General features: G+C 48.4%; 2 protein-coding genes across 8 annotated transcripts in view; one reads left to right on the top strand and one right to left on the bottom strand.

Annotated features, from left to right (window-relative positions):
• Positions 1–167: 167 nt before the first annotated feature.
• On the bottom strand, positions 168–4,541 carry LOC149427680 (uncharacterized). Its single transcript, XM_089667778.1, has 2 exons — positions 4,452–4,541; positions 168–1,830 (listed from the first exon to the last, which is right to left on the bottom strand). The coding sequence occupies exons 1-2, from the start codon at positions 4,539–4,541 to the stop codon at positions 400–402; spliced, it is 1,521 nt and encodes a 506-aa protein (XP_089523904.1). The 3' UTR covers positions 168–399.
• A 6,906-nt stretch (positions 4,542–11,447) lies between these two features.
• Positions 11,448–27,982, top strand: part of MST1 (macrophage stimulating 1) — a 33,709-nt gene continuing 17,174 nt past the window's right edge. Inside the window, exons 1-13 of one of the 7 annotated variants that reach the window (XM_089667781.1) lie at positions 11,448–11,578; positions 16,135–16,322; positions 16,593–16,731; positions 17,273–17,385; positions 18,127–18,241; positions 18,842–18,978; positions 19,227–19,347; positions 20,754–20,872; positions 24,732–24,900; positions 25,938–26,068; positions 26,333–26,432; positions 26,596–26,720; positions 26,808–26,840. In XM_089667781.1, the coding sequence (XP_089523907.1) occupies positions 16,274–16,322; positions 16,593–16,731; positions 17,273–17,385; positions 18,127–18,241; positions 18,842–18,978; positions 19,227–19,347; positions 20,754–20,872; positions 24,732–24,900; positions 25,938–26,068; positions 26,333–26,432; positions 26,596–26,720; positions 26,808–26,840 (1,351 nt within the window). In that variant the 5' untranslated portion in view covers positions 11,448–11,578; positions 16,135–16,273. Of the gene's footprint in view, positions 11,579–12,960; positions 13,139–15,441; positions 15,530–16,134; positions 16,323–16,592; positions 16,732–17,272; positions 17,386–18,126; positions 18,242–18,841; positions 18,979–19,226; positions 19,348–20,753; positions 20,873–24,731; positions 24,901–25,937; positions 26,069–26,332; positions 26,433–26,595; positions 26,721–26,807; positions 26,841–27,982 lie in introns of those variants that run through there. The other 6 variants (XM_089667783.1, XM_089667785.1, XM_089667780.1 and 3 more) reach the window with 6 other exon arrangements.

The following is a 27,982-nucleotide window of genomic DNA, read 5'->3' as shown; positions in this document are numbered from 1 at the left end:
TTGGAGACCCCTGGTCTAAAGGATGGTGGACAGATATCCTTTCTATATCGAAGATTATGTCAATGAAGAGATGATGCTTAGTAAACATTTATTTTTTACTAACAGATCGATGACAACTTTTATGTTTCCATCTGTTACTCAATCAGTTTCACACAAAAAAAATAACAAAAAAATAACAAAAAGTAACAAAAGGAAATGAGAAGTGCAACAATTTCCAGCACCCTGAGTGATAAATCTGACGCAGCGTTTCCATGCAGCGTAATCTCTGCAGCAGCTGCATTCGTCCAGTTATAAAGCAAAGGAACATAGAATCCTCGCTGCGTTCCCTGAACACCGTACACCGTGCCGCAATCTCAACACCATGATTATGTGTCCCCACACTCTGAGATCCCAAATCACCTAGCTCTCCAGGAATGCCAATCTTTTGGCGACATTTCCCTCGCCGTATTTTCCTACCAGCCACGCTCGCAGGTTCGGGTCATTCTTCTTCAGGTCCTCGTCGTCCATGGGTTCCCAGATAGGATAGCCATCAGGACGCATACCGGTACACAGGAAGTGCCTGGTGCTGCCCACCTCTCCACTGTTGAAGAAGAGGCACTGCATGGTTCGGTAGATGTCCAGGTTGAACTCCCTCATGATCGCTTTTAGGTCTTCATGGAGACCCTCCGCTTCGGAGACCTCAGTTCCGCCTGGAGCTTTATACTCATATTTGGGAAGAGTCTGCGATTCGCTGATTTTGTAGGTCTCAGGTTTGGGTGGAGTTTCATAAATTTGCAACTCACCATCTTTGTTGGAGGCCCCAACTTTGGGAAAAGTTTTATCCACCTTTGACTCACCGCCAATGCTAAAAACCTTGATGACAACAAGGTCTTGCTGGCTTCCCGCTGGAGATGGCACATGGGCCCATTGGTGCTCCTTAATATGCTGGACACCCTGTTTTTTGGAGGCCTCATCATCAGAATCTTCAATCAGGATACCATCCTGCTGGTTGCACATCGGAGCTGACGCATGGGTTCGTGGGTGGTCTTCAATCTGCCAGTTACCCTCTGTTTTGAGGGCTTTAGGGTTGGGTAGAGTTTCATTCAAATGCATCACTGCGTCTGCGTTGGAGGCCTCATGTTTGATCAGAGTTTTATGCGTCTTTGACTCACCATCTGCGTTGGAGGCCTCATGTTTGATCAGAGTTTCATGCGTCTTTGACTCACCATCTGCGTTGGAGGCCTCATGTTTGATCAGAGTTTCATGCGTCTTTGACTCACCATCTGCGTTGGAGGCCTCATGTTTGATCGGAGTTTCATGCGTCTGTGACTCACCATCTGCGTTGGAGGCCTCATGTTTGATCGGAGTTTCATGCATCTTTGTCTCACCATTTGCATTGGAGGCCTCATGTTTGATCGGAGTTTCATGCATCTTTGACTCACCATCTGAGTTGGAGGCCTCATGTTTGATCAGAGTTTCATGCAGCTGTGACTCACCATCTGCTTTGGGGGCCTCAGGTTTGATCAGAGTTTCATGCATCTTTGACTCACCATCTGCGTTGGAGGCCTCATTTTTGATTGGAGTTTCATGCATCTTTGACTCACCATCTGCGTTGGAGGCCTCATGTTTGATTAGAGTTTCATGCGTCTGTGACTCACCATCTGCGTTGGAACCCTCAGGTTTGGACGGAGTTTCATCCAACTTTGAGTCCCTGTCCGAGTCAGAGCCTTCAATCTCAACAACAATTTCCTGCCTGTCCCCCAGAGCCGACGCATAGGTCCATGGGTGGTCTTCAATCTGCTGGACTCTGTCCAGGCAAGAGGCCTCAGGTATGGGCAGATTATCATACAACTGTGGGAAACAGAAGAATACTTGCATGAATAGACAGCCAACAGGAGATAAAAGGCAGTGACTCCTCCAGGGAGGAGCTATTGAGGGTATTAGTAACTATGAGTGGCCACGACTACTCCTCTTGTCATTGGTGGGGGCAGGAGCTGACGCAGCATGTCCACCAATAACTGTATAGTAGGGCGGGCGCACACACCCAGCCCTCTAAAGACCCACCAATGGCCTGTGAAAGGATCTCTGCCCTGTGCGCTGGACACTTTACCCTCGCTGTTCCCTATTTCCACCTGGAGGATCCCTGCCCTTGCTGTGCCTGCTCTGCCCAGATTGCCAAGGACTTAACTCCTGCTGTGCCAAACTCTGATCTGCCCAGATTGCCAAGGACTTAACTCCTGCTGTGCCAAATTCTGCTTTGTCCGGAACCATTCCCTGTGAGCCAGATTCAACCCTTTGCTGAGCCTTCTGGACGCTTTGTGGATTATTTCCCCTTTGCTATTTCTGTCCTAAGGATAGTTCTCCCTCGCTAAAGAAGGGGGCACGACCCCTGAAACGTGTTAGATTTTCTGCCGTCTTGAGGATCGTTCTCCCTTGCTGTGCCTTCTGGTTGCCCTGTGGACTATTTCCCCTTTGCTGTCCCCTATATCCGTCCTGAGGATCGTTCTCCTTTGCTGTACCTTTTGGTTGCCCTATGGACTATTTCCCCCTTTGCTGTCCATTTTTGCTGTGCTGAGGATCGTACTCCCTTGCTGAAGAAGGGGGCACGACCCCTGAAACGCACTAGCTTTTCCACCATGCTGTCCTAAGGATCGTTCTCCCTTGCTGTACCTTCTGGTTGCCCTATGGACTATTTCCCCGTTGCTGTCCCATATTTCCATCCTGAGGATTGTCCTGCCTTGCTGTGCCTTTTGGTTGCCCTATGGACTATTTCCCCTTTGCTGTCCCATATTTCCGTCCTGAGGATCGCTCTCCCTTGCTGTACCTTCTGGTTGCCCTGTGGACTATTTCCCCTTTGCTGTCCCCTATATCCGTCCTGAGGATCGTTCTCCCTTGCTGTACCCTCTGGTTGCCCTGTGGACTATTTCCCCTTTGCTGTCCCCTATATCCGTCCTGAGGATCGTTCTCCCTTGCTGTACCTTCTGGTTGCCCTGTGGACTATTTCCCCTTTGCTGTCCCCTATATCCGTCCTGAGGATCGTTCTCCCTTGCTGTACCTTCTGGTTGCCCTGTGGACTATTTCCCCCTTGCTGTCCCCTATTTCCGTCCTGAGGATCGTTCTCCCTTGCTGTGCCTTCTGGTTGCCCTATGGACTATTTCCCCGTTGCTGTCCCATATTTCCGTCCTGAGGATCGCTCTCCCTTGCTGTACCTTCTGGTTGCCCTGTGGACTATTTCCCCTTTGCTGTCACCTATATCTGTCCTGAGGATCGTTCTCCCTTGCTGTACCTTCTGGTTGCCCTGTGGACTATTTCCCCCTTGCTGTCCCCTATTTCCGTCCTGAGGATCGTTCTCCCTTGCTGTGCCTTCTGGTTGCCCTATGGACTATTTCCCCGTTGCTGTGCCATATTTCTGTCCTGAGGATCGCTCTCCCTTGCTGTACCTTCTGGTTGCCCTGTGGACTATTTCCCCCTTGCTGTCCATTTTTGCTGTGCTGAGGATTGTACTCCCTCATTGAAGAAGGGGGCACGACCCCTGAAACGCGTACGTTTTCTACCATGCCATTCTGAGGATCATTCTCCCTTGCTGAGCCTTCTGGTTGCCCTGTGGACTATTTCCCCTTTGCTGTCCCATATTGCTGTCCTGAGGATCTTATTCCTTTGCTGAAGAAGGGGGCACGGCCCCTGAAACGTGTTAGTGTTTCTACTATGCCGTCCTGAGGATGGTTCTCCCTTCCCAAGCCTTCTGGCTGCCCTGTGGACTATTTCCCTTTTGCTGTCCCATATTTCCATCCTGAGGATCGTTCTCCCTTGCTGTACCTTCTGGTTGCCCTGTGGACTATTCCCCCTTTGCTGTCCCATATTGCTGTCCTGAGGATCGTACTCTCTTGCTGAGCCTTCTGATCCTCAGGAGGGGGGGGGGGGAATCCTTAGGAGGGGGAGGAGGGGGAGGGAGGGAATCCTCAGGAGGGGGAGGAGGAGGGGGGAATCCTCAGGAGGGGGGGAATCCTCAGGAGGGGGAGGAGGGGGAATCCTCATGAGGGGGGGAATCCTCAGGAGGGGGGGAATCCTCAGGAGGGGGAGGGGAGGAATCCTCAGGAGGGGGAAGAGGGGGAGTCCTCAGGAGGGGGAGGAGGGGGGAATCCTCAGGAGGGGGAGGGGGGAATCCTCAGGAGGGGGAGGGGGGAATCCTCAGAAGAGGGGATTCCTCAGGAGGGGGAGTACTGTACAGCGTTTCTGCAAAAAGCACTAAAAGACGCCTTGGTGTGAACGGAGCCTACATCTCCCCCATTGTTTGTATCGGAGTGATGCTTTAACTACATCAGAGACAGAAGAGGCCGTCCTCAGATCTGGGGTCACATGTACAGCGGTGGTGACAAGTGAGAAGTGCAGGATAACCATGACGACACGCCACCCCCTGCTGGACGTACATGGTATACACAAACATAAAATCACACGCAGGGCGCTCTGCCTACCTGGAAGCCCAAGGCTCGGATCTCAAATATCCTCCAATCTTCCGAGTCATCTGGGTCTTCCCCCTCCAGAGGGTGCATAGAGGATGACATCCTGACCTGGGGGTGGGGCACAGAGGGGACATGAAATTATACAGAGACACCATCTCCGCTGCAACCAGAACTGTCTGTGCTCCCCAGGTGGGGAAATATCAGAGACAGGCAAATGTGTTTCATTTGGTTTCCGATTTGTACGTTATGTTAGAATGATTCGTTTTCGGAATTCGTTTTGTAAATTCAGATTAGTTCTTATCAAATCGATTTGAAATTCGAATTTTGGAAGACCGCTATATCATTCTGTTTTATTCTATTCTAATCGAGTCTATTTTTTCTATTCTATTCTACTCTTTTCTATTCTTTTATTTTTTATTCAATTCCATTCTATAATTTTATTTTCTATTCTATTCCATTTTTTCTGCTTTATTCTATTCTATTCAATTGTATTTTATTCTTTTCTATCCTATTCTGTTTTATTCTATTTAATTCTATTCTATTATTTTCTATTCTATTCTGTTTTAGTCTATTCTATTCAATTGTATTCTATTCTTTTATATCCTATTCTGTTTTATTCTATTGTATTCAATTGTATTTTGTTCTTTTATATCCTATTTTTGTTCTTTTAGATCCTATTCTGTTTTATTCTATTCTATTTCTTTTAGATTCTATTCTGTTTTATTCTATTCAATGAATTGTTTATATATTATTTTATTCTATTCTATTCAAATCTATTTTTATTCTATTCTTTTATATTCTATTCTATAAAGCAGTCTAAGTAGGAATCGCCATCTTATTTACCTTTTATACCTTACTGTTTTTATTGCAATATTTGCATTTCAAGTTCATATTTGAACTCACACAATTTGTTTTGTTATCATTTATTTCGGATTCATTGTCTCTTCTACTCTACTCTATTCTATTCTTTTATTTTCTATTCCTTTCCATTATTTTATTTTATTTCTTTTCTATTCTATTCTTTTGTTTTCTAGTCCATTCTTTTCTGTTTTATTCTATTCTGTTTTATTTTATTCTATTGAAATTTATTTTATTCTATTCTTTTATACTCTATTCTGTTTTATTCTATTCTATTCCATTCTATTGTATTCTGTTCTGTTATATCCTATTCTGTTTTATTCTATTCTATTCAATTATATTGTATTCTATTATTTTCTATTCTATTATGTTCTATTCTATTCTTTGATATTCTGTCCTTTTATGTTCTAATCTGTTTTAGTCTATTCTGTTTTAGTCTATTCTGTTTTATTTTATTCTATTCATTCCATTCTATTCTAAAATTCAGCCTAATCAGGAATCACCATCTTATTTCCCTTGTATACCGTACTGTTTTTATTGCAATGTTTCCATTTCAAGTTCAAATTCATTTTTGAATTCAAATTCGGATCATTTGCTTTGTTACAACATTTCAAATTCATTGAAATTCGTTACTATTGTGATTCTGAAATTCGAATATATCGAATAATGGAAATTTCATCCGAATTTTGATTCGTAACCAAACAAATCGCCCGTCTAGGGAATATCGTGAGTGGAATTATGTGTTGATGAGGAGGAGATAAAGTATATATTTTTTTTGTTGTCTGCACCCCATCGGGGAGATTCCCCTTCACTTCCTGTCATGGAGACCCAACAGGAAGTACGGAGGTGATTTCAACAAAGTGAGGGAAATCTCTTCTTACTTGTCACCACAACAGGAGGATTTCCTCTCTATTCCTCTACTGGTGACAACTCAACATTTCAGATTTCCCATCACTTCCTGTCTCGGTGACACCAGGACAAATGTAGAGGGTGGGGACGCACAATAAATACTTTTTTTCCCGCTCCACAATATATTCTCTCCCCTCCGTGATCTTTAGGCCCCTAATTCCAGCCCTCTCCACGCTGAGCGTTTGCTTACACCAGCCCCTTGCAGTAAAATGTGAGCCGTCCTATGGGGCGTGGTAACACAGCGTGCGTTCATTGGTGCGTTGTGGCATCATTCATTCTGAACACACGCCCCCAACGCTCTTTGGCCTTGCTTAGCCCCCCCTCTAAAAAGCAATCTGCATCAGAGAACTCTTAATGCAGGCCATAGATGGGTCGAAAACCGCCTGTTTTTAAAAATGAAAAATAGGTCGTTCAATCGGCCAACGTTACCACCAACGGTAAAAAAATCGGCCAATTTTTGTCCCGTCTATGGCCGGCATTTAATTACTTCTGTCCCTGCAGAGACAGGGTAGCAATACAGAAGAAGAAGAAAAGGAAAAATAAGAAAGAAGAAGAAAAGGAAAAAGAAGAAAGAAGAAGAAGGAAGAAGGAGGAGGAGGAAGAAGAAGAAGGAAGAAGAAGAGATGAAGAAGGAAGAAGAAAAGGAAAAAGAAGAAAAGGAAAAAGAAGAAGAAGAAGAAAAAAAAAGAAGGAGAAGGAAGAAGAAGAAGAAGGAAGAAGAAGATGATGAAGAAGAAGAAGAAAGAAGAAGTAAGAAGAAGAAGGAAGAAGAAGAAGGAAGCAGAAGAAGGAAGCAGAAGAAGAGGGAAGAAGAAGATGAAGAAGAAGAAGGAAGTAGATGAAGAAGGAAGAAGAAGAAGAAGAAGAAGGAAGAAGAAGTAAGAAGAAGAAGGAAGAATTCCACTCCACTATTATATTTTATATGAAAAGTCTTCATATAAAATCCATTTGTATCCATTTGTATCCATTTCGGATACAACTGTTTTTATTCGGATACAAATAGATACATTGCTGCAACCGCAAGACTTTTTCAGGTCAAACATAAGAGCGGACTGGAATTCTTTTTCTTCTTCCTTTTCTTCTTCTTGCAGGTCACGGCTCATGCTCAAATTTTTTATCGGTAAAACAATCGTCCGATTTGCCCATTATTGCCAGGAAAATCAGCCGATCTGCAAAATTGGCCATGAATTTTCCAACATGCCCGATAAAAAAAATGTGCAAAAAGCCCAAAAAACGCCAGTCAATTAACCCACTAACGGTGCGAAAATCAGCCATTTTTTTTTCCGGACAAAAAATTGGCTCATTTTCGACCCATCTATGGCCGGTATTAGAGGACAGATCACAGGCAAGACTTGTTTCAGCCGGTGAACTCGCACCTCACTGTGTGCAGTAAATGTAGTTGCAGCGCAGATGCAGTGCGATTGCATTCGCTACAATGGGGCGGGTTTACCAGCAGTGCTGCGTGCCAAACGCAACGCGTTGTATCATTTTCTACACAACCCCCCCCGACCACCATAATAAATTAAGGACCGGTTCACACTCCATGCATTTCAGTTGTTTTTGTTCTGCATCCAAAACGCACAAAAAGTCAGTGATCTGGTGGTCGGTGTCAGAGGTCACATCGGCGCTCGCAGTTCCGGATGTATAAAAAAAAAGTAGAACAAACGCCATGTTTTCTGCACAGAACTGGACTGGAACGCAGTAAATTGCATCAAAAACACACTGCAACGCACCGGAACGCACTGCAACGCACCGGAACGCACTGCAACGCACACGTCCCTATTTACATTGAAGAAAAAGGGGGAAAAATGAACTGGAACGCATCAAAAAAGCACGGAAATGGGTCCAAAACATGCATGAGGAATGAATATGAACCGTTCATCTGTAGTGTGAACCGCCATCTCTGGGGTCACCAATGCCGGGTGTGTTGGAAGCATTTCTGCATTTTGCGTTGCGTTTGACTTTTTTGCTGCGTTATTGCCGCTTTTTTTATGATGAGTGATGAGGTGAGTGATGAGGTGAGTGATGAGGTGAATGGTGAGTGAATAATTAGGTGAATGATGAGTGATAAGGTGAGTGATGAGTGAAGCGGTGAATGATGAGTGATGAGGTGAATGATGAGTGAATGGTGAGTGAGCGGATGAATGATGAGGTGAGTGATGAGTGAATGATGAGGTGAATGATGAGTCATGAGGTGAATTATGAGTGATGAGTGAATGATGAGGTGAATGATGAGTGATGAGGTGAATGAGTGATGAGGTGAGTGAATGAGGTGAATGGTGAGTGAATGATGAGGTGAATGATGAGTGATAAGGTGAGTGATGAGTGAAGCGGTGAATGATGAGTGATGAGGTGAATGATGAGTGATGAGGTGAATGATGAGTGAATGGTGAGTGATGAGTGAGTGGATGAATGATGAGGTGAATGGTGAGTGATGAGTGAATGATAAGGTGAATGGTGAGTGATGAGTGAATGATGAGCTGAGTGATGAGGTGAATGAGTAAATGAGGTGAATGATGAGGTGAATGGTGAGTGAATGATGAATGAATGATGAGGTGAATGATGAGTGATGAGGTGAGTGATGAGGTGAATGATGAATGAGTGATAAGGTGAATGATGAATGAATGATGAGGTGAATGATGAGTGAATGATGAGTGATGAGGTGAATGATGAGTGGTGAGTGAATGATGAGGTGAGGTGAGTGATGAGGTGAATGATGAGTGATGAGTGTGAATGATGAATGAGTGATAAGGTGAATGATGAGGTGAATGATGAGTGGTGAGTGAATGATGAGGTGAGTGATGAGGTGAATGATGAGTGATGAGGTGAATGATGAATGAGTGATAAGGTGAATGATGAATGAATGATGAAGTGAATGATGAATGAATGATGAGGTGAATGATGAGTGGTGAGTGAATGATGAGTGATGAGGTGAATGATGAATGAGTGAGGTGAATGATGAGGGGAATGATGAGTGATGAGGTGAATGATGAGGTGAGTGATGAGGTGAATGATGAGTGAATGATGAGTGATGCAATGCACAAAACCCTCGCTGCCCTTTTGCAGATGTGCGGTGACGCCATTAGCACCCCTCCGCTGTCAGAATTCACGTTGTCGCAGCGTTCTGCGTTTTGGCGCAGCGTGATCTCTGGAAACGCTCAGGTTATTTGTGGGCGTTTCTCACAGAGGGCCGCCCATTACAAGGACCGTGCTGGCCTACATACAACGCAGGGGAAGGCACAGTGCACAGGGAGGAGCCTCAGACGGCCTCGGCCTTTCCACCAGCTCACCAGGACTGCAGCAGCTCCTTTGCTGTGTGACCGAGCTCCTCCCTCCGTCACGTGACTGGTCATGTGACCTGCTGAAGTTGATGGGCGGGCTCTGATAGAAATAATCCTATATAGAGTGAGGATTCCCTGTCACCCCTCCATCCCACCCTCGAATTTGCCCCTCCCCCGTGGGTGCTGTTCTGTTGCACAGCTCGGAGGTGATGGAAGATTTGCCAGGCCTAGGATGTGGGAACTCCTGCCAGACAGCACAGGCTGGTCCCAGACACACCCCCAGCCTGTGATTGGCCCATAAAGGAGCTTCACCACCTAACTAAGGTCACATGTTCCCTTTGCTTGCTAGAGTGCACTAAGGATTGATGGTGATGGTGATGGGGGGGTGCACTGATGGCGGTGCGCATTGATTATTGATTGGGGGGGACGAACTGATTATTGATTGGGAGGATGAATTGATTATTGATTGGGGGAGATCCACAAAGGATTTATGGGGGGGCATGCTAATTATTGATTGGGGGATGATATGATTGATTGGGGGGTGATGAACTGATTATTGATTGGGGAGATGCACAAAGGATTGATGGGGGGCATGCTAATTATTGATTGGGGGATGATATGATTGATTGGGGGGTGATGAACTGAATATTGATTGGGGGGATGCACAAAGGATTGATGGGGGGCATGCTAATTATTGATTGGGGGATGAACTAAGGATTGGTGGGGGGAGTCATGCTAATTATGGATTGGGGGTGCATTAAGGATTGGTGGGGGTGCACACTGATTATTGGATGTGGAGTGCATTGAGGATTGATAAGGGGGTGCACTGATTATTGACTGGGGGGATGCACTAAGGATTGGTTGGGGGCATGCTAATTATGGATTGGGGGTGCATTAAGGATTGATGGGGGTGCACACTGATTATTTATTGGGGGGGTGCACTGAGACCTGATTGGGTAGCACACTGATTATTGATTGGGGGGTGCACTGAGGACTGATGGGGTCGCACACTGATTTACTGGGGGGTGCACTGAAGATTGATGGGGGTGCACACTGATTATTGGATGCGGAGTGCATTGAGGATTGATAAGGGGGTGCACTGATTATTGATTGGGGGGATGCACTAAGGATTGATGGGGGGTGCATGCTAATCATTGATTGGGGGTGCATTAAGGATTGATGGGGGAGCACACTAATGCTGATGGAGGGGTGCAGATTATTGAGGATTGATAAGGGGGTGCACTGATTATTGATTGGGGGGATGCACCGAGGACTGATAGGGGGTGCACAATAATTATTAGTGGGGGTTCACTGAGGATTGATGGGGGTGCACATTTATTATTAGTAGGGGTGTGTGTGCATTGATTACTGGCAGGGAGTGCATTGAGGATTGAAAAGGGGGTGCACCGATTATTGATTGGAGAAAGGGAGGATGCACTAAGAATTGATGGGGGTATTGGGAGGTGCACACTGATTATTCATTGGGGGGGGTGCATTAACGGCCGATGGGAGGGTGCACACTGATTATTGATTGGGGGGTGCATTGAGGACTGATGGGTGGTTCACAATGATTATTAGTGGGGAGTGCATTGAGGATAGATGGGGGTACACTGATTATTGACAGGGGGTATGCACTAAGGACTGGTGGGGGGGGGGGTGCATGCTGATTATTGATTGGGGGATACACGCTATTGATTGGGGGATGCATTATGGATCGATGGGGGTGCACAGATTCTTTATTGGGGGTGTACTGAGGACTGATTGGGTTGCCCACTGAATATTGATTAGGATTGATTAGGGGGGTGCACAAACTGATGATTAATTCCTGGGGGGGAGAAGTCACAGAATTGATAAGGGGGGGGGAGGGGTGTACACACCTATTAGTCACAGAAAGGTGCATGCTGATTATTGATCCCTGTGCTGTCATTGGCCGACCCCCTCCGGATTTAACCTTTTCCTCTCCGGCTGCCCCCAGGTCACCTGACCCGCCGGACACAGCTGGAGATCCTCGGCTCCTCCCCCGACCAGCTGGAGCGATACAAACAACCCAAATCCTTCATTGTCTCCGGAACAGCGAGAGGCGGAGAGGAGGTATGGGGGCCACACATGGGCAGATCGGAGGGCCGGGGCCCGATCTCTGAGCTCATTCCTTGCATTGGATTCCAGGGTTCCGGGTTATTGGACTTTTCTGCCATCTCTGTATGTGATCTCTCTGTATTCTGATGGATCTGAGGGAGGAAACCTAAACTGATACAAAGTAGCAAAGTATTTCTAGGGGGGACCATGGAGGACCATGGACTAGTAGAGGAGATGTGATCTCTGAGAGTCCTGGAATGTGTCCTGACCCATGTGCCTGATCTACAGCATCTCCTATATCGTGTCTGCGACCGTCCCCCCATCGCGTGTCTGCGACCGTCCCCCGTATTGTGTCTGCGGTCTGCGACCGTCCCCCATCGCGTGTCTGCGACCGTCCCCCGTATTGTGTCTGCGGTCTGCGACCATCCCCCGTATTGTGTCTGCGGTCTGCGACCGTCCCCCATCGCGTGTCTGCGACCGTCCCCCGTATTGTGTCTGCGGTCTGCGACCGTCCCCCGTATTGTGTCTGCGGTCTGCGACCGCCCCCCATCGCGTGTCTGCGGTCTGCGACCGCCCCCCATCGCGTGTCTGCGGTCTGCGACCGCCCCCCATCGCGTGTCTGCGGTCTGCGACCGCCCCCCATCGCGTGTCTGCGGTCTGCGACCGCCCCCCATCGCGTGTCTGCGGTCTGCGACCGCCCCCCATCGCGTGTCTGCGGTCTGCGACCGCCCCCCATCGCGTGTCTGCGGTCTGCGACCGCCCCCCGTATCGTGTCTGCGGTCTGCGACCGCCCCCCGTATCGTGTCTGCGGTCTGCGACCGCCCCCCGTATCGTGTCTGCCGTCTGCGACCGTCCCCCATCGCGTGTCTGCCGTCTGCGACCGTCCCCCCGTACCGCGTCTGCGGTCCGTGACCGTCCCCCGTATTGCGTCTTCGGGCGTCCCCCGTAGCGTGTCTGCGGTCTGTGACCGTTCCCCCGTATTGTGTCTGCGGTCTGCAACGGTCCCCCGTGGCGTGCGTCTGCGGTCTGTGACTGTACCATGTCTGCGGTCTCTGACCGTCCCCTGTACCGTGCGTCTGCGGTCTCTGACCGTCCCCTGTACCGTGCGTCTGCGGTCTCTGACCGTCCCCTGTACCGTGCATCTGCGGTCTCTGACCGTCCCCTGTACCGTGCGTCTGCGGTCTCTGACCGTCCCCTGTGGCGTTGCCTTCATTGAATATTGTGTGGCCCCTTTGGTGATGTCAGGGGCCACACGTGTAGCTCCCTATATATAGTAAGTTGACCAGCACTATTGTAGTCCATCCAGCAGCAGATGTTCTACAGATGTGTCCTCCATCTTCCCGGCGGATGTTGGTCAGGGCTGTAGTCAGGTTGTGCTTTCCATAATTGCACAATGTGTTGCTGATCTACCCGTCCGGTCTGTTCTGGTCTGCGGCCGTTATCTGGACATGTGGGTGACGCAGCACATGTGACATCTGCACGGTGTGTATACAGTTTATACACGGGAACTGCCTTTCTGGTCCGGCTAGGTTCACATTATCGCGTCGCGGTCTTACACGTGTTCCAGCGACGGAGGTGAGTAGCATTCCCTTTGATTATTGAATATCCAGCATACTTTCCCAGCACCCAACTTTTTATGAATGACCCCCTTTTTTTGTAATTTATGTATAGGTTTAGAAAGCTATTTGTATATTATTTTTATAGTAATATGTTACTTATTTTTTTTTTTTTTTTTGTTCTTGCATATTGAACATAATCTGTCCGGCTGATCTTCTGTCATGTGAACTTCTAGAATATTGTCGCTGTTTGATCACTTGAATTCGATAACCACTATAGGAGAAATGCACACATTCAGGGGGTGGACAAAAAAAATGGAATCCATACATGATTTGCAGGTGTGCAAGTGATGATTTTTTGCGGGACTGAGATTGAGCTCTGCAGTCACTTTTTCCTGCAGTTACCGTATGCGCTATAATGCGGCACAAAAGTAATGAATACGTGAGCCTTGTTTCTATATAACCTGTTTGATGCACTTTTTGGAATGTCCCAAAATTTACACCTAGACTTGTTTTTTTTTTTTGTTTTTTTGTATTTTGTTGTTTTTGTATTTTGTTTTTGTGGTGTTTTGTTTTTTTTGTTTTTTTTTGGCTGCCTGTCAGCCTGTGACCGGAATGATTTGTTTGTCTCTGGTCCCCGATCAGAATTGGGTCACAAGTCTTGTTACCAGAATAGCCTTGTGTTGACATCCATTTTTAACCACCCGACCGCAGGCGCTGCCCTGATCCATTGTCCTCTAGCTGGACTACAACCCCCAGCGTTGCTGGGAGATGTGACATCATTCTCTGGTAATGGTCTTGTCCTGGTGCTGAGGGGTGTCACCTCTCCCACCGCACAAGACACCTTGTTGTCCTTTTCCCCCAGGGGGCCCCCCATCCCGCATGGCCTGAGGCCATCAGGTTGGACATTAACCAGTTATGTCACCATTTCCTGGCCAGGCGGGGGTAAGGGGACGCTGGCGTGTACCTAGCTGGCGAGCCCGGCCTGTCACGTTGGATTACACTGTGATTTTTGGCTTTTTGTTTAAGAAAAAAAATTATTATATAAATCTAATTTTTATATATATATATATATATATATATATATATATATATATATATATATATATATATATATATATATATATATATATATATATATATATATATAAACAAAGCCAAAATAACACAGTATAATATCTCTCATTTATCTCAGAGTGTGTGTATGTATATATGTGTGTGTGTGTACAGTGGGGATCGAAAGTTTGGGCACCCCAGCTAAAAATTTGTATTAATGTGCATAAAGAAGCCAAGGAAAGATGGAAAAATCTCCAAAAGGCATCAAATTACAGATTCGACATTCTTATAATATGTCAACAAAAGTTAGATTTTATTTCCATCATTTACACTTTCAAAATAACAGAAAACAAAAAAATGGCGTCTGCAAAAGTTTGGGCACCCTGCAGAGTTAATATCTTGTACTGCCCCCTTTGGCAAGTATCACAGCTTGTAAACGCTTTTTGTAGCCAGCCAAGAGTCTTTCAATTCTTGTTTGAGGTATCTTTGCCCGTTCTTCCTTACAAAAGTCTTCCAGTTCTTTGAGATTTCTGGGCTGTCTGTCACGCACGGCTCTTTTAAGGTCTATCCATAGATTTTCAATGATGTTGAGGTCAGGAGATTGTGAAGGCCATGGCAAAACCTTCAGTTTACGCCTCTTGATGTAATCCCCCGTGGATTTCGAGGTGTGTTTAGGATCATTATCCATTTGTAGAAGCCATCCTCTCTTTAACTTCAGCTTTTTCACAGATGGCATCAAGTTACCATCCAAAATTTGCTGAAATTTTATTGAATCCATTTTTCCTTCTACTCGTGAGATGTTCCCTGTGCCACTGGCTGCAACACAACCCCAAAGCATGATTGATCCAACCCCATGCTTCACAGTTGGACAGAGGTTCTTTTCATTAAATTCTGTGCCCCTTCTTCTCCAAACGTACCTTTGCTCATTCCGGCTAAAAAGTTCAATTTTAACCTTATCGGTCCACAGAACTTGTTTCCAAAATGCATCAGGCTTGTCTATATGTTCATTTGCAAAGTTCAAACGATGATTTTTGTGGTGAGGATGTAGAAGAGGTTTTCTTCTGATGACTCTTCCATGAAGACCATATTTGTACAAGTATCTCTTTATAGTGGAATAGTGTACCACAACTCCAGTGTCTGCCAGATCTTTCTGGAGGGATCGTGCAGTCAAACGTGGGTTTTGAATTTGTTTTTCTCACAATCCTGCGAGCTGTTCTGTCTGATATTTTTCTTGGTCTTCCAGATCTTGCTTTAACTTCCACTGTTCCTGATGACTGCCATTTCTTAATTACATTCCGAACAGAGGATATTGACATCTGAAAACGCTTTGCTATCTTCTTATAGCCTTCTCCAGGTTTGTGAGCGTCAACTATTTTCAGTTTCAGTTTTCTAGACAACCGCTTAGAAGAACCCATGGTGCTGATTGTTGGGGCAAGGTCAGATGAGTCTGGGCATTTAAAACCTTTGAGATTGACATCACCTGGTCTTCCCAGACGATGATTGAGAACAATCCATGACACTGGCAGGTCTCAGCTTGGCAAAGGGGGCAGTGCATGTTATAAATTCTGCAGGGTGCCCAAACTTTTGCAGACGCCATTTTTTTGTTTTCTGTTATTTTGAAAGTGTAAATGATGGAAATAAAATCTAACTTTTGTTGACATATTATAAGAATGTCTAATCTGATGCCTTTTGGAGATTTTTCCATCTTTCCTTGGCTTCTTTATGCACATTAATACAAATTTTTAGCTGGGGTGCCCAAACTTTCGATCCCCACTGTGTGTGTATATATATATGTGTGTGTGTGTGTGTGTGTGTGTGTGTGTATGTATGTATGTATGTATATATATATATATATATATATATATATATATATATATATATATATATATATATATTTTTTTATTTTTTATTCTTTATTTTATAATTTTTTTATTTTTTTTTTTATTATCCCATCACCAGCTGGTTTGCTGACACCTTTTGGCACATTATCAGGTTAACCTGTTATCTGGATAAATATTTGGGGAGAGGAGGCTGTGTGGGCTGTGCATATTCAACTTCTGCTGCCAGACGATCGGATCCCAAACAGCGAGCAGCCAACATGCTGACTGGACTCTGCGCTCTGCTCACCATCTCCCTGGTGGTCACAGGTACGTAGAGGAAGGCAAACCAAAATTTAGTTTTCTCTGTATCATAAACAATCATTATTATTTATTATTCTTCCTTGTTTTCACTTTTTTTTTTTTTTCTATCCCGTAATCAATCTAAGTGTTGCTGATCCTCTGCAGCCTCATTGCATCTACTTCTTCTCTAATGCATTAAGAACCTGGGGGTTGTTCTAGAACGGTTCTAGAACGTTTGGTTTGGGTATTTTGTCCCTCGCATCTTCTCAACCGAAGTTTTCTGCGTCTGTCCCACAGCTCAGCGCAGCCCACTCAATGACTACCAGCGATCGAAAGCCACCGAGCTGGCACACCAGAGCGAGGAAAACGTGAAGGAGGAGATCAGAGGAGATGTCCACGTGTGTGCCAAGAAATGTTCTGATCTGCTGGACTGCAGGTAGGTGCTCACTGTACCCCATTTTATAGATGTATAGGAAGTCGTGTAGGTGCCTGCTGAACCCCCATTCTTTTATTGTATTAGAGAGTGGTGCTGGGTGGTGATAGGTGCTCACTGTACCTCCCAGGCGGTTCTTGGAGGGGGTAGATGACTTCTGCACCCCCCACGATGTTAGTGTGCAGGTAGGTGCCTGCTGGTACCACCTAGTCTGTCAAGGTATAGGAAGGGGATGCTCGGTGTGGGTAGGTGGCTGTTTGTACTCCTATTCTGTTCATGTATCGGAAAGGGGTACTGAGTTCACTGCCCCCCCCCCATTCTGTCAATGTTTGGGAAGTGGGTGATAGGTGCAGGTAGGTTCCTGCTGTACCCTCATTCAGTCAGTATTTGGAACAGAGGGGTGCATGTGGGTGAGACATGGGGTGACACCATCACTCAGCAGCAGACCTTGATGGCACCATTAGCAGTCACCCAGATGTTTCCTGGAGGAAGACCCCAAACTGTCTCTGATATATCATCCTAATCTGTTTCCCTCATATTGCAGGTCCTTTGACTACAACCTGAAGACCCTCAGCTGCCGCCTGCTGCCGTGGACACAGAATTCCCCCCTCGTCACCATGACCAAGAATGTCATCTATGATGTCTACCAGAAAAAGGGTAACTTACTCCTGTGATGGGTAGAGAGTGTCGCTTACGTCTTGTGATGGGGAGCGGGTGTGGCTTACCTCCTTGTGGAGGGTGCCGCTTGCTTCTTGTCATGGGGAGCAGGTGCCGCTTGCCTCTTGTCATGGGGAGCGGGTGCCGCTTGCCTCTTGTCATGGGGAGCGGATGCCGCTTGCCTCTTGTCATGGGGAGTGGGTGCCGCTTGCCTCTTGTCATGGGGAGCGGGTGCCGCTTGCCTCTTGTCATGGGGAGCGGGTGCCGCTTGCCTCTTGTCATGGGGAGCGGGTGCCGGTTGCCTCTTGTCATGGGGAGCGGGTGCCGCTTGCCTCTTGTCATGGGGAGCGGGTGCCGCTTGCCTCTTGTCATGGGGAGCGGGTGCCGCTTGCCTCTTGTCATGGGGAGCGGGTGCCGCTTGCCTCTTGTCATGGGGAGCGGGTGCCGCTTGCCTCTTGTCATGGGGAGCGGGTGCCGCTTGCCTCTTGTCATGGGGAGCGGGTGCCGCTTGCCTCTTGTCATGGGGAGCGGTTGCCGCTTGCCTACTTTTAGAGTCCCCTACCTTTCTAACTTTAGGAGAGGTAGTTCCTAGATGCTGTAAGGTTTTATGACCCATTTCTGACGGTCTTCTAGTAACATTTATACTATGGGTTATATTCAGTTGTGACTCTATTTAGAGCTATATACACTGTTTTTTTTTTTTTGGTTTTTTTTTCCTTTTTTTTTTTCTCATTTCTCCAGATTATGTTCGGGAATGTGTGGTGGGGGATGGGACGACCTATCGTGGAATGACCTCCCACACTGTGAAAGGGAAAACCTGCCAACACTGGAGACAAAAATTCCCGCATGACCACAAGTGAGTGATGGTTCCAGTCCCGTGAATGGAGAGGTCATACTCTGCTGTGGTTCTCACCCCTCATCTCAATGTGCAGCTTCTTTGCGCCTCTTCTCCCTCCCCTTTTGTGTGGCTCCTCCTTCTGTATATCTCACTCCTCCCCTCCGTGTGCGGCTATCTATATCTAGCCCACTTCTTTGCGTGTATAGTCCCTCCCCTCTTTTTTGGCTCCTCCCTCATAGATATCTAGCCCCTCCCTTTAGTATGAAACTTTTTTTTTTCCCTTCCTATGTGTGGCTAGTCCTCCTATATACTTCACCCTTCCCCTCTCTGGCTCACTTTCATCTATATTTTGCCCCTCACCTCTGTGTGCAGCTTTTTAATGCCTCCCTCTCCTACTGGCCCTTTCCCCCTGTATTTCTTACCCCTCTTTGTGTCCCTTTGCCCTGCTCACCCCCCCCCCCCCTTCCTTTTTCTTTTTTCCCCTCCCCCCTCTCCCTTCCTCTCCATGCAGCTCCTCCCCTATAAATCGTCCCCCCTCCCCTCTGTGTGCAATTCTTCCACCCAGCCTAATATATCTAATAAAGTTTATTGACTGGACCTTGATTTACTTTTTTGCAGATACTTTCCCAATTCTCAAAATGGACTGCATGAGAATTACTGCCGGAACCCGGACAAGGACGCCAAGGGCCCCTGGTGTTACACCACCGACAAGAATGTGAGATTCCAATCCTGCGGAATCAAGACGTGTGAAGAAGGTGAGAGCCGGTGGGGTGTGGAGAGAAGGGGGGGAGCCGGTGGGGTGTGGAGAGAAGGGGGGGAGCCGGTGGGGTGTGGAGAGAAGGGGGGGAGCCGGTGGGGTTTGGAGAGAAGTGGGGGGGATCGGCAGATGGAAATTGTTTTAGTAATGGTGTCAGAGAAAATTCTTTCCTAAACATGATGGTTTGTGCCACGCACGAATCTTTTGTGAGAGCTCCTACCTGACGCCATCTTGTTACCCCCACAGCCGTGTGTCTGAACTGTAATGGGGAAGATTACCGCGGCTCGCTGGACCGGACCGTGTCAGGGAAGGAATGTCAGCGGTGGGACCTTCAGAGTCCTCATTCTCATCCGTATAACCCAGAAAAGTAAGTTGTGGAGGATTATGGGACATTTTTGTCAATTTTAAAACTTTTCCACCCTTTGCTGCACCATGTAAGAACCATGATGGATGCCCCTGAACTCTATCAAATACTTTATATTTTTTGATAACATACAGAACAGCATACATCCAATCTGAGCCGGTCATGAGAGGTGTATGGCGGTGTTGGCTTATCACCCTATTCTGTTACAATGTTACTTTTTTAAAGTGTTACTAAACCCCCAACAGTACAATCAGTCTGTAGATGCAGGAAAGCATGCTGGTTATACTCACTGTGGGACCGAAGGGGTTAATCCTCTGCATTGTGTAAAAAGGCTGTTTGATCCTGTCTTCTCTGATCCTCCCCTTCTTGGTGTCCCCCTCTCATCTCCTAATAAGACATATTGTGTGGAGTCACTCTGCACATGCTCAGTTTAGTGTGCATTACTAGAGAGGTTTTTTTTTCTTTTTTTCTTGGGAGAGTGCATGTGATTAGCACAGGGCCAATCAGCACTGTCCAGACAGATCTGGGGTTCTGCATCCTCCTAGAGCAGAAAGAAAACTCCTACAAGCTTTAATCAGTGCTCCGCTGGACACTGAAGGAAGTCACAAGACTGCTATATACTGCTGATGGGGAAAAAGGGATTTAGCAGTTTATATTTATTAAAATAATTGCTTTTTCATTTTCTGTGTACTGTGGGAGATCAGATATAGTGAGCGCGGGGTCCGGGGAGAGCGGATATAGTGAGCGCGGGGTCCGGGGAGAGCGGATATAGTGAGCGCGGGGTCCGGGGAGAGCGGATATAGTGAGCGCGGGGTCCGGGGAGAGCGGATATAGTGAGCGCGGGGTCCGGGGAGAGCGGATATAGTGAGCGCGGGGTCCGGGGAGAGCAAATATAGTGAGCGCGGGGTCCGGGGAGAGCGGATATAGCGAGCGCGGGGTCCGGGGAGAGCAAATATAGCGAGCGCGGGGTCCGGGGAGAGCGGATATAGCGAGCGCGGGGTCCGGGGAGAGCGGGTATAGCGAGCGCGGGGTCCGGGGAGAGCGGGTATAGCGAGCGCGGGGTCCGGGGAGAGCGGGTATAGTGAGCGCGGGGTCCGGGGTTTAGGAACACTTTAAGTGCTTATTCCATCTCTGAGCCGTTTACTGAATATTATTTTTATATCATTGCTACATTTGTTACTTTCTTGCGATCTCATTCCTTCTCTTGGATATTTTTTAGTTGCTCTCTTGGATATTTTTTTATATAATTGTTTGATTTTGTGTATTTCTTTTATCTAAGATGTAAATATTGCTTTATGAATCTGTTTTGTTGCTTATCCATTTTAGTGGTGGGGTGTTTTTTTTTTTTTTTTTGTTTTGTTTTTTCCCTGTCTTTCCATGTGATCGAATGTCATTCTCCCCGTCTGCAGGTATCCTGACAAACACCTGGATGATAATTATTGCCGCAATCCAGACAGTTCGGAGAGACCCTGGTGCTATACTACAGACCCCAAAGTGGAGCGGGAGTACTGCGAGATCACAAAGTGCAGTAAGTTTGGCTGGCGCAGGGGTGGGGAGGATCTATTGCGTCTTCACTCCTTAACCTCTTGCCGACCGCGCATAGCCGAATGACGGCTTCACCGCGGCCGGCCAGTTCTGGGTGGACGTCATATGACGTCCTCCCAGAACGCGCTGGGGCGCGCACCCGGCGATCTCCGTGATCGCTGTGTCCTACGGACACAGCTGATCACGTGATGTGGTAAAAGGCCAACCACAGCGGCCTTTTACCACGTGATCAGCGGTGTCCAATGACACGCTGATCACAGGGAAATGCAAGTGCCGGTTCTCGGCTGCACTTTCCTCACGCTGTCATTCGCTATATCCGCCCTCCCCGGAGCCCGCATTCGCTATATCCGCCCTCCCCGGAGCCCGCATTCGCTATATCCGCCCTCCCCGGAGCCCGCATTCGCTATATCCGCCCTCCCCGGAGCCCGCATTCGCTATATCCGCCCTCCCCGGAGCCCGCATTCGCTATATCCGCCCTCCCCGGAGCCCGCATTCGCTATATCCGCCCTCCCCGGAGCCCGCATTCGCTATATCCGCCCTCCCCGGAGCCCGCATTCGCTATATCCGCCCTCCCCGGAGCCCGCATTCGCTATATCCGCCCTCCCCGGAGCCCGCATTCGCTATATCCGCCCTCCCCGGAGCCCGCATTCGCTATATCCGCCCTCCCCGGAGCCCGCATTCGCTATATCCGCCCTCCCCGGAGCCCGCATTCGCTATATCCGCCCTCCCCGGAGCCCGCATTCGCTATATCCGCCCTCCCCGGAGCCCGCATTCGCTATATCCGCCCTCCCCGGAGCCCGCATTCGCTATATCCGCCCTCCCCGGAGCCCGCATTCGCTATATCCGCCCTCCCCGGAGCCCGCATTCGCTATATCCGCCCTCCCCGGAGCCCGCATTCGCTATATCCGCCCTCCCCGGAGCCCGCATTCGCTATATCCGCCCTCCCCGGAGCCCGCATTCGCTATATCCGCCCTCCCCGGAGCCCGCATTCGCTATATCCGCCCTCCCCGGAGCCCGCATTCGCTATATCCGCCCTCCCCGGAGCCCGCATTCGCTATATCCGCCCTCCCCGGAGCCCGCATTCGCTATATCCGCCCTCCCCGGAGCCCGCATTCGCTATATCCGCCCTCCCCGGAGCCCGCATTCCGCTATATCCGCCCTCCCCGGAGCCCGCATTCGCTATATCCGCCCTCCCCGGAGCCCGCATTCGCTATATCCGCCCTCCCCGGAGCCCGCATTCGCTATATCCGCCCTCCCCGGAGCCCGCATTCGCTATATCCGCCCTCCCCGGAGCCCGCATTCGCTATATCCGCCCTCCCCGGAGCCCGCATTCGCTATATCCGCCCTCCCCGGAGCCCGCATTCGCTATATCCGCCCTCCCCGGAGCCCGCATTCGCTATATCCGCCCTCCCCGGAGCCCGCATTCGCTATATCCGCCCTCCCCGGAGCCCGCATTCGCTATATCCGCCCTCCCCGGAGCCCGCATTCGCTATATCCGCCCTCCCCGGAGCCCGCATTCGCTATATCCGCCCTCCCCGGAGCCCGCATTCGCTATATCCGCCCTCCCCGGAGCCCGCATTCGCTATATCCGCCCTCCCCGGAGCCCGCATTCGCTATATCCGCCCTCCCCGGAGCCCGCATTCGCTATATCCGCCCTCCCCGGAGCCCGCATTCGCTATATCCGCCCTCCCCAGCCCCCCCCCCCGGACCCCGCATTTGCTATATCCGCTTCCCCCGGACCCCGCATTCGCTATATCCGCTTTCCGCCCCCCCCCGGACCCCGCATTCGCTATATCCGCTTTCCGCCCCCCCCCGGACCCCGCATTCGCTATATCCGCTTTCCGCCCCCCCCCGGACCCCGCATTCGCTATATCCGCTTTCCGCCCCCCCCCGGACCCCGCATTCGCTATATCCGCTTTCCGCCCCCCCCCGGACCCCGCATTCGCTATATCCGCTTTCCGCCCCCCCCCGGACCCCGCATTCGCTATATCCGCTTTCCGCCCCCCCCCGGACCCCGCATTCGCTATATCCGCTTTCCGCCCCCCCCGGACCCCGCATTCGCTATATCCGCTTTCCGCCCCCCCCGGACCCCGCATTCGCTATATCCGCTTTCCGCCCCCCCCGGACCCCGCATTCGCTATATCCGCTTTCCGCCCCCCCCGGACCCCGCATTCGCTAAATCCGCTTTCCCCCCCGGACCCCGCATTCGCTATATCCGCTCCCCCCCCCCCCGGACCCCGCATTCGCTATATCCGCTCCCCCCCCCCCTCCCCCGGACCCCGCATTCGCTATATCCGCTTTCCCACCCCCCCGGACCCCGCATTCGCTATATCCGCTTTCCCACCCCCCCCGGACCCCGCATTCGCTATATCCGCTTTCCCACCCCCCCGGACCCCGCATTCGCTATATCCGCTCTCCCACAGTACACAGAACATGGAAGTGCACTTATATTAGTAAATATAAACTGCTAAATACCTTTTTCTAATCGGAAGTATATAGCAGTCTTGTGACTTCATCTGAGCACTGGCTAAAGCTTGTAGGAGGAGTTTTCTTTCTGTAGGAAAATGCAAAACCCCTGACCTCTGTCTGAACAGTGCTGATTGGCCCTGTGCTGATCACATGCATTCTCCCAAGAAAAAGAAAACCTCTCTAGCAATACACACTAAACGGAGCATGTGCAGAAGGGCTACAGGTTCAGTCTTTCTTATCAGCGTGGACATCTGAACAAGAGGAGGGGCAGAGAAGACAGGATCAAACAGCCTTTTTACACAATGCAGAGTATTAACCCCCTTAGGTCCCACAGTGAGTATAACCAGCATGCTTTACTGCATCTACAGACTGATTATACTGTTGTGGATTTAGTAACACTTCTAATATAACTCAAATTGACCAATCGCATTCTAATTGCCAGAATCGGGTCATGGTTTTAAATCTGAATTTTGTGCTTTAAGCCAGCCTTTTTCAACCAGGGTGCCTTCTGAGTTCTTCAGGGGTACTTTGACTAAAAGCCTAAAAAATTGGGTACAAGTCAGCGGGTGGAGCAAGCCTCCCTCTTGCTATACAAAGCCGACCAAATCAGAACCACACCGATATGACCGATGTAATTGCGGATAGTAGGGTGTGACTTGGCATGCGATATGCAAGTCGCATATCATGCAGATCGCATGCCAAGTCGCACCCGATGTGACTGGGGACTTAGGGGTGCCTCCAAATTTGCATCATTTTTTTAAAGGGTGCCTTCACTGGAAAAAAAGGTTGAGAAATACTGCTTTATGCTGACATGAAACTTTATGTAATACTGAGATTGGACTTTTCCTTAGAAATTTCACAAAGGGATTACTCACCATCCTGAATTGTTACATCATACCCAAAACCCTGTAAATTCCCTCCATCATGATACCGGGAATCTGCCTAGGTCAGCAAAATTACTCATCCCACCAAGGAGAATAGACCAACATAGGAAAACCAATCTGTTTATTAAATAATTATATAAAAACACAATGTTACCAATCATTCCTAGAAGTTAAACTACATATCAAAAATTTTCTGGAAAAATTAAAACTCGCGGGGAAGGGGGGGGATTCCTTCCTTTTCAGCTTCTGGTTTTTAGTGTTCCTAGGTTGCCCTGTGTGCTATTCCCATCAAATGATGGAATTTGGCAGCTCTATACGTTTGATCACCTAACTGTCTCATGTTAGAACATTTTTGGTCTCTTCTACAGATAAGTTGTTACTTTAAAATTGTTTGTGTCTTGTTTGAACATTTTTATATCAGAGGTTGGAGAGCGATGAATTTAGACGTTGATGTCGTCTTGTCTTTTCTCTCCTGTCTCTTGCGTTAAGTAGAGAAGCAGCGGCAACAGAATTTAACAATAGTCAGCAATTGTTTCATGGGAAGAGGAGAGGGCTATCGGGGAAAGGCCTCCACCACGACCTCTGGAATCCCCTGCCAGAACTGGGACTCCCAAACCCCACACAAGCACCGCTTCAACCCGGAGAAATACCCCTGCAAGTGAGTATCTACCATATACAAGTACAAACGTTCCGATGTACTATACATCCCTTGATGGGTGGACCAGTCCAGGTCACGTATGGAGCACTGTACTTGACCAGATCAAATACTGAGTATTTTACTGGAATACTTCACATACTGAGAATTGTACCGGACCAGGTCATGCACTGGATTGCCGTAGAGGACCAGGTCATGCACTGGATTGCCGTAGAGGACCAGGTCATGCACTGGATTGCCGTAGAGGACCAGGTCATGCACTGGATTGCCGTAGAGGACCAGGTCATGCACTGGATTGCCGTAGAGGACCAGGTCATGCACTGGATTGCCGTAGAGGACCAGGTCAAATACTGAGTATTTTACTGGATTACTTCACATACTGAGAATTGTACCGGACCAGGTCACGTACTAGATTGCTGTAGAGGACCAGGTCACGTACTAGATTGCTGTAGAGGACCAGGTCACGTACTAGATTGCTGTAGAGGACCAGGTCACGTACTAGATTGCTGTAGAGGACCAGGTCACGTACTAGATTGCTGTAGAGGACCAGGTCACGTACTAGATTGCTGTAGAGGACCAGGTCACGTACTAGATTGCCGTAGAGGACCAGGTCACGTACTAGATTGCCGTAGAGGACCAGGTCAAATACTGAGTATTTTACTGGATTACTTCACATACTGAGAATTGTACCGGACCAGGTCAGGTACTAGATTGCCGCAGAGGACCAGGTCAGGTACTAGATTGCCGCAGAGGACCAGGTCAGGTACTAGATTGCCGCAGAGGACCAGGTCAGGTACTAGATTGCCGCAGAGGACCAGGTCAGGTACTAGATTGCCGCAGAGGACCAGGTCAGGTACTAGATTGCCGCAGAGGACCAGGTCAAATACTGAGAATTGTACCGGACCAGGTCAGGTACGGAGCACTGCACCAAAGATGAGCCCTTCTATGGATTTAGAAGGCCATACAATTGTGATAGTCTTTGGGGTTGCCCATTTCTTACATGTTCTGCTTGGATATACATTTCTCTTCCTTGTTTGCAGAGGCCTGGAGGAGAACTACTGCCGTAATCCTGATGGTTCAGAAGCTCCATGGTGTTTCACCACCAACCCCAACATAAGAGTCGCTTACTGCTACCAGATCAAACGTTGCCCTGATGATGTCACAGACACCGGTGAGAGCTTGGGGGGGATTAGACAATTCGAATTGTTGGTTGGGTCTCCCAGGTTCTCCTGGGTTTAGATTTAGAGGAAAAAAAAGAAAATTGGTAATCTGCCTTATCATATAAACATCTAGACCAGGATGTTTTCAGGGCTGAGTGTCTAACAATACGAAACTTCTCTGTCATACCGTGAGCTGTGATCAGTCTGAACATCAAGTTGTATCTGATGGTTGCAGATCTTTCCTCCTCAATGAGTTATTTAATCTCTATACACAGGCTGCTATCATGGGAACGGGGAGACCTACGATGGAACTGCCAGCAGGACCAGGAAGGGGCTTCCCTGCCGCAACTGGATTGAGAAAGCCAATGACATTCAGTATGTCCACCATTTGCTGACTTTCTATCCCTTGCCTAGACATTTACAGAGTGTGAATATTGGAACAGTCCCCAGCAGATTAATAACATGCAGATTCTAACATAGATAATGGATTTGTAAAATCTGATATGATGAACTCTGAGACTTTGTTTACTGCATCCAGGTTCAGCTTTGGAGAGACTCTACAGGAAAACTACTGTCGGAATCCAGATGGTGACAGTCATGGCCCATGGTGTTACACCAAGGACCCCAAAACGCCCTTTGATTACTGCGCCATCAAACCTTGCGGTAAGAGTCACGCACAGGGTGGCCATGTTGGTAACATTAGCCTCTGACAATTCGTATAGTAATTGTCTGATTTTTTTTCTCTGACAGATGAGGGGCCTGCAATCAATCTAAAAGAAGCAGGTAAGACCTTCCAATGTGCTCAATAGGCTTGGAAATTCTTCCTAATAGAGGCAGGAAAACCACCTTGTATGGATTATACTGAAAATGAGTACAGTAGATTGTCACCAAAAAGAATTCCCTCCTCCAGTCTGTGCAATGAGGACATCCAAGCCAATTCCCCCTATTGGCCAGACATTGACCTTAAGATCGTGGTGTACAGTTTACAGTTGCAATTTATAGACATTTTAACTTTTTGGTTTTTTTTTTTTTGCTCAAATCTCCAGATATTTCCAACATGGGGTTATAAAATGCACCTTTTATTCAGGGTTTGTCAGATTTAGGATCAGTCCTACAACTGGCAAAGTGTGTGTGTTTGTGTGTATTTATAGTATGCTAACTGCATACCTGAAGAAAGGGGTCTTGACCCTGAAACACGTTGGTATGTTTTACAGATATTTGAGCAAATAAAAGGAAAAAACTCTTAACTGGTCTCCAGACATGTTTTACATTCGGCCCTCCTACATGTCAGCATCCTCCATTATGAAAGGTTTTCACCAGGAGGTCCATCCTGAGTGTCAGGGATCCCGGGTCCTCGGCGGCGCGCGCATGCGCAGACCGCCGATCCGTCCCAGCCGGCGAGCGCAGAATCCTCGGCGATCGCGGCGGCCGCGCATGCGCAGTAGCGATCGCGGCCGCACCAATGGGAGAGCAGGGCGCCCTATTTGAAGCTGCCTGTGCATCTCCAAGTTGCCGCAAGGTCTTGTTCCAGTCCTGTAAGTACGCTTCCTAGTTGCCAAACTCTGCCTGTTCTGACTTATGCTTACCTTCTCCTGCTCTGACCCCGGCTCGTCCCTGACCATCCTTCCGCCTGACCCTCGGTACCTCGTTGCCCGCTACCTGTTGAACCTGGCTTGTGACCCCGACTATTCTCCGCTTACTCCCCCTGTACCACGCTGCCCGCACAATTCCGACCCGGCTAGTCTGACCTCGTCCACTCCTGACAGTTGCCCATCCATCCCGCTCGGATCGGGATCTGTCATCCCATCCATCCCGCTCGGATCAGGAGCTGTCATCCCCTTCACAGCAGGCTCAACCCGGGCACTTACCCCCAGCGGGACCCCTCTGCCACCGCCGGGGGTGCCCAGGAACGCGACCTGGTTTCA

Source organism: Staurois parvus, unplaced genomic scaffold, assembly GCF_062004578.1.
Source record: "Staurois parvus isolate SC_StPar_1 unplaced genomic scaffold, SC_StPar_1.0 ptg003584l, whole genome shotgun sequence".
Taxonomy (NCBI): Eukaryota; Metazoa; Chordata; class Amphibia; order Anura; family Ranidae; genus Staurois; species Staurois parvus.
Note: the sequence above shows the minus strand (reverse complement) of the source record. Positions and strands in the feature narration are given on the sequence as shown.

Coding starts and splice junctions, on each gene's coding strand:
- LOC149427680 (XM_089667778.1), bottom strand. CDS start 4,541: ATGTCATCCTCTATGCACCCTCTGGAGGGGGAAGACCCAGATGACTCG. Junction 1,831..4,451: donor TCCGAGCCTTGGGCTTCCAG/GTAGGCAGAGCG, acceptor TGTTTCCCACAG/TTGTATGATAATCTGCCCAT.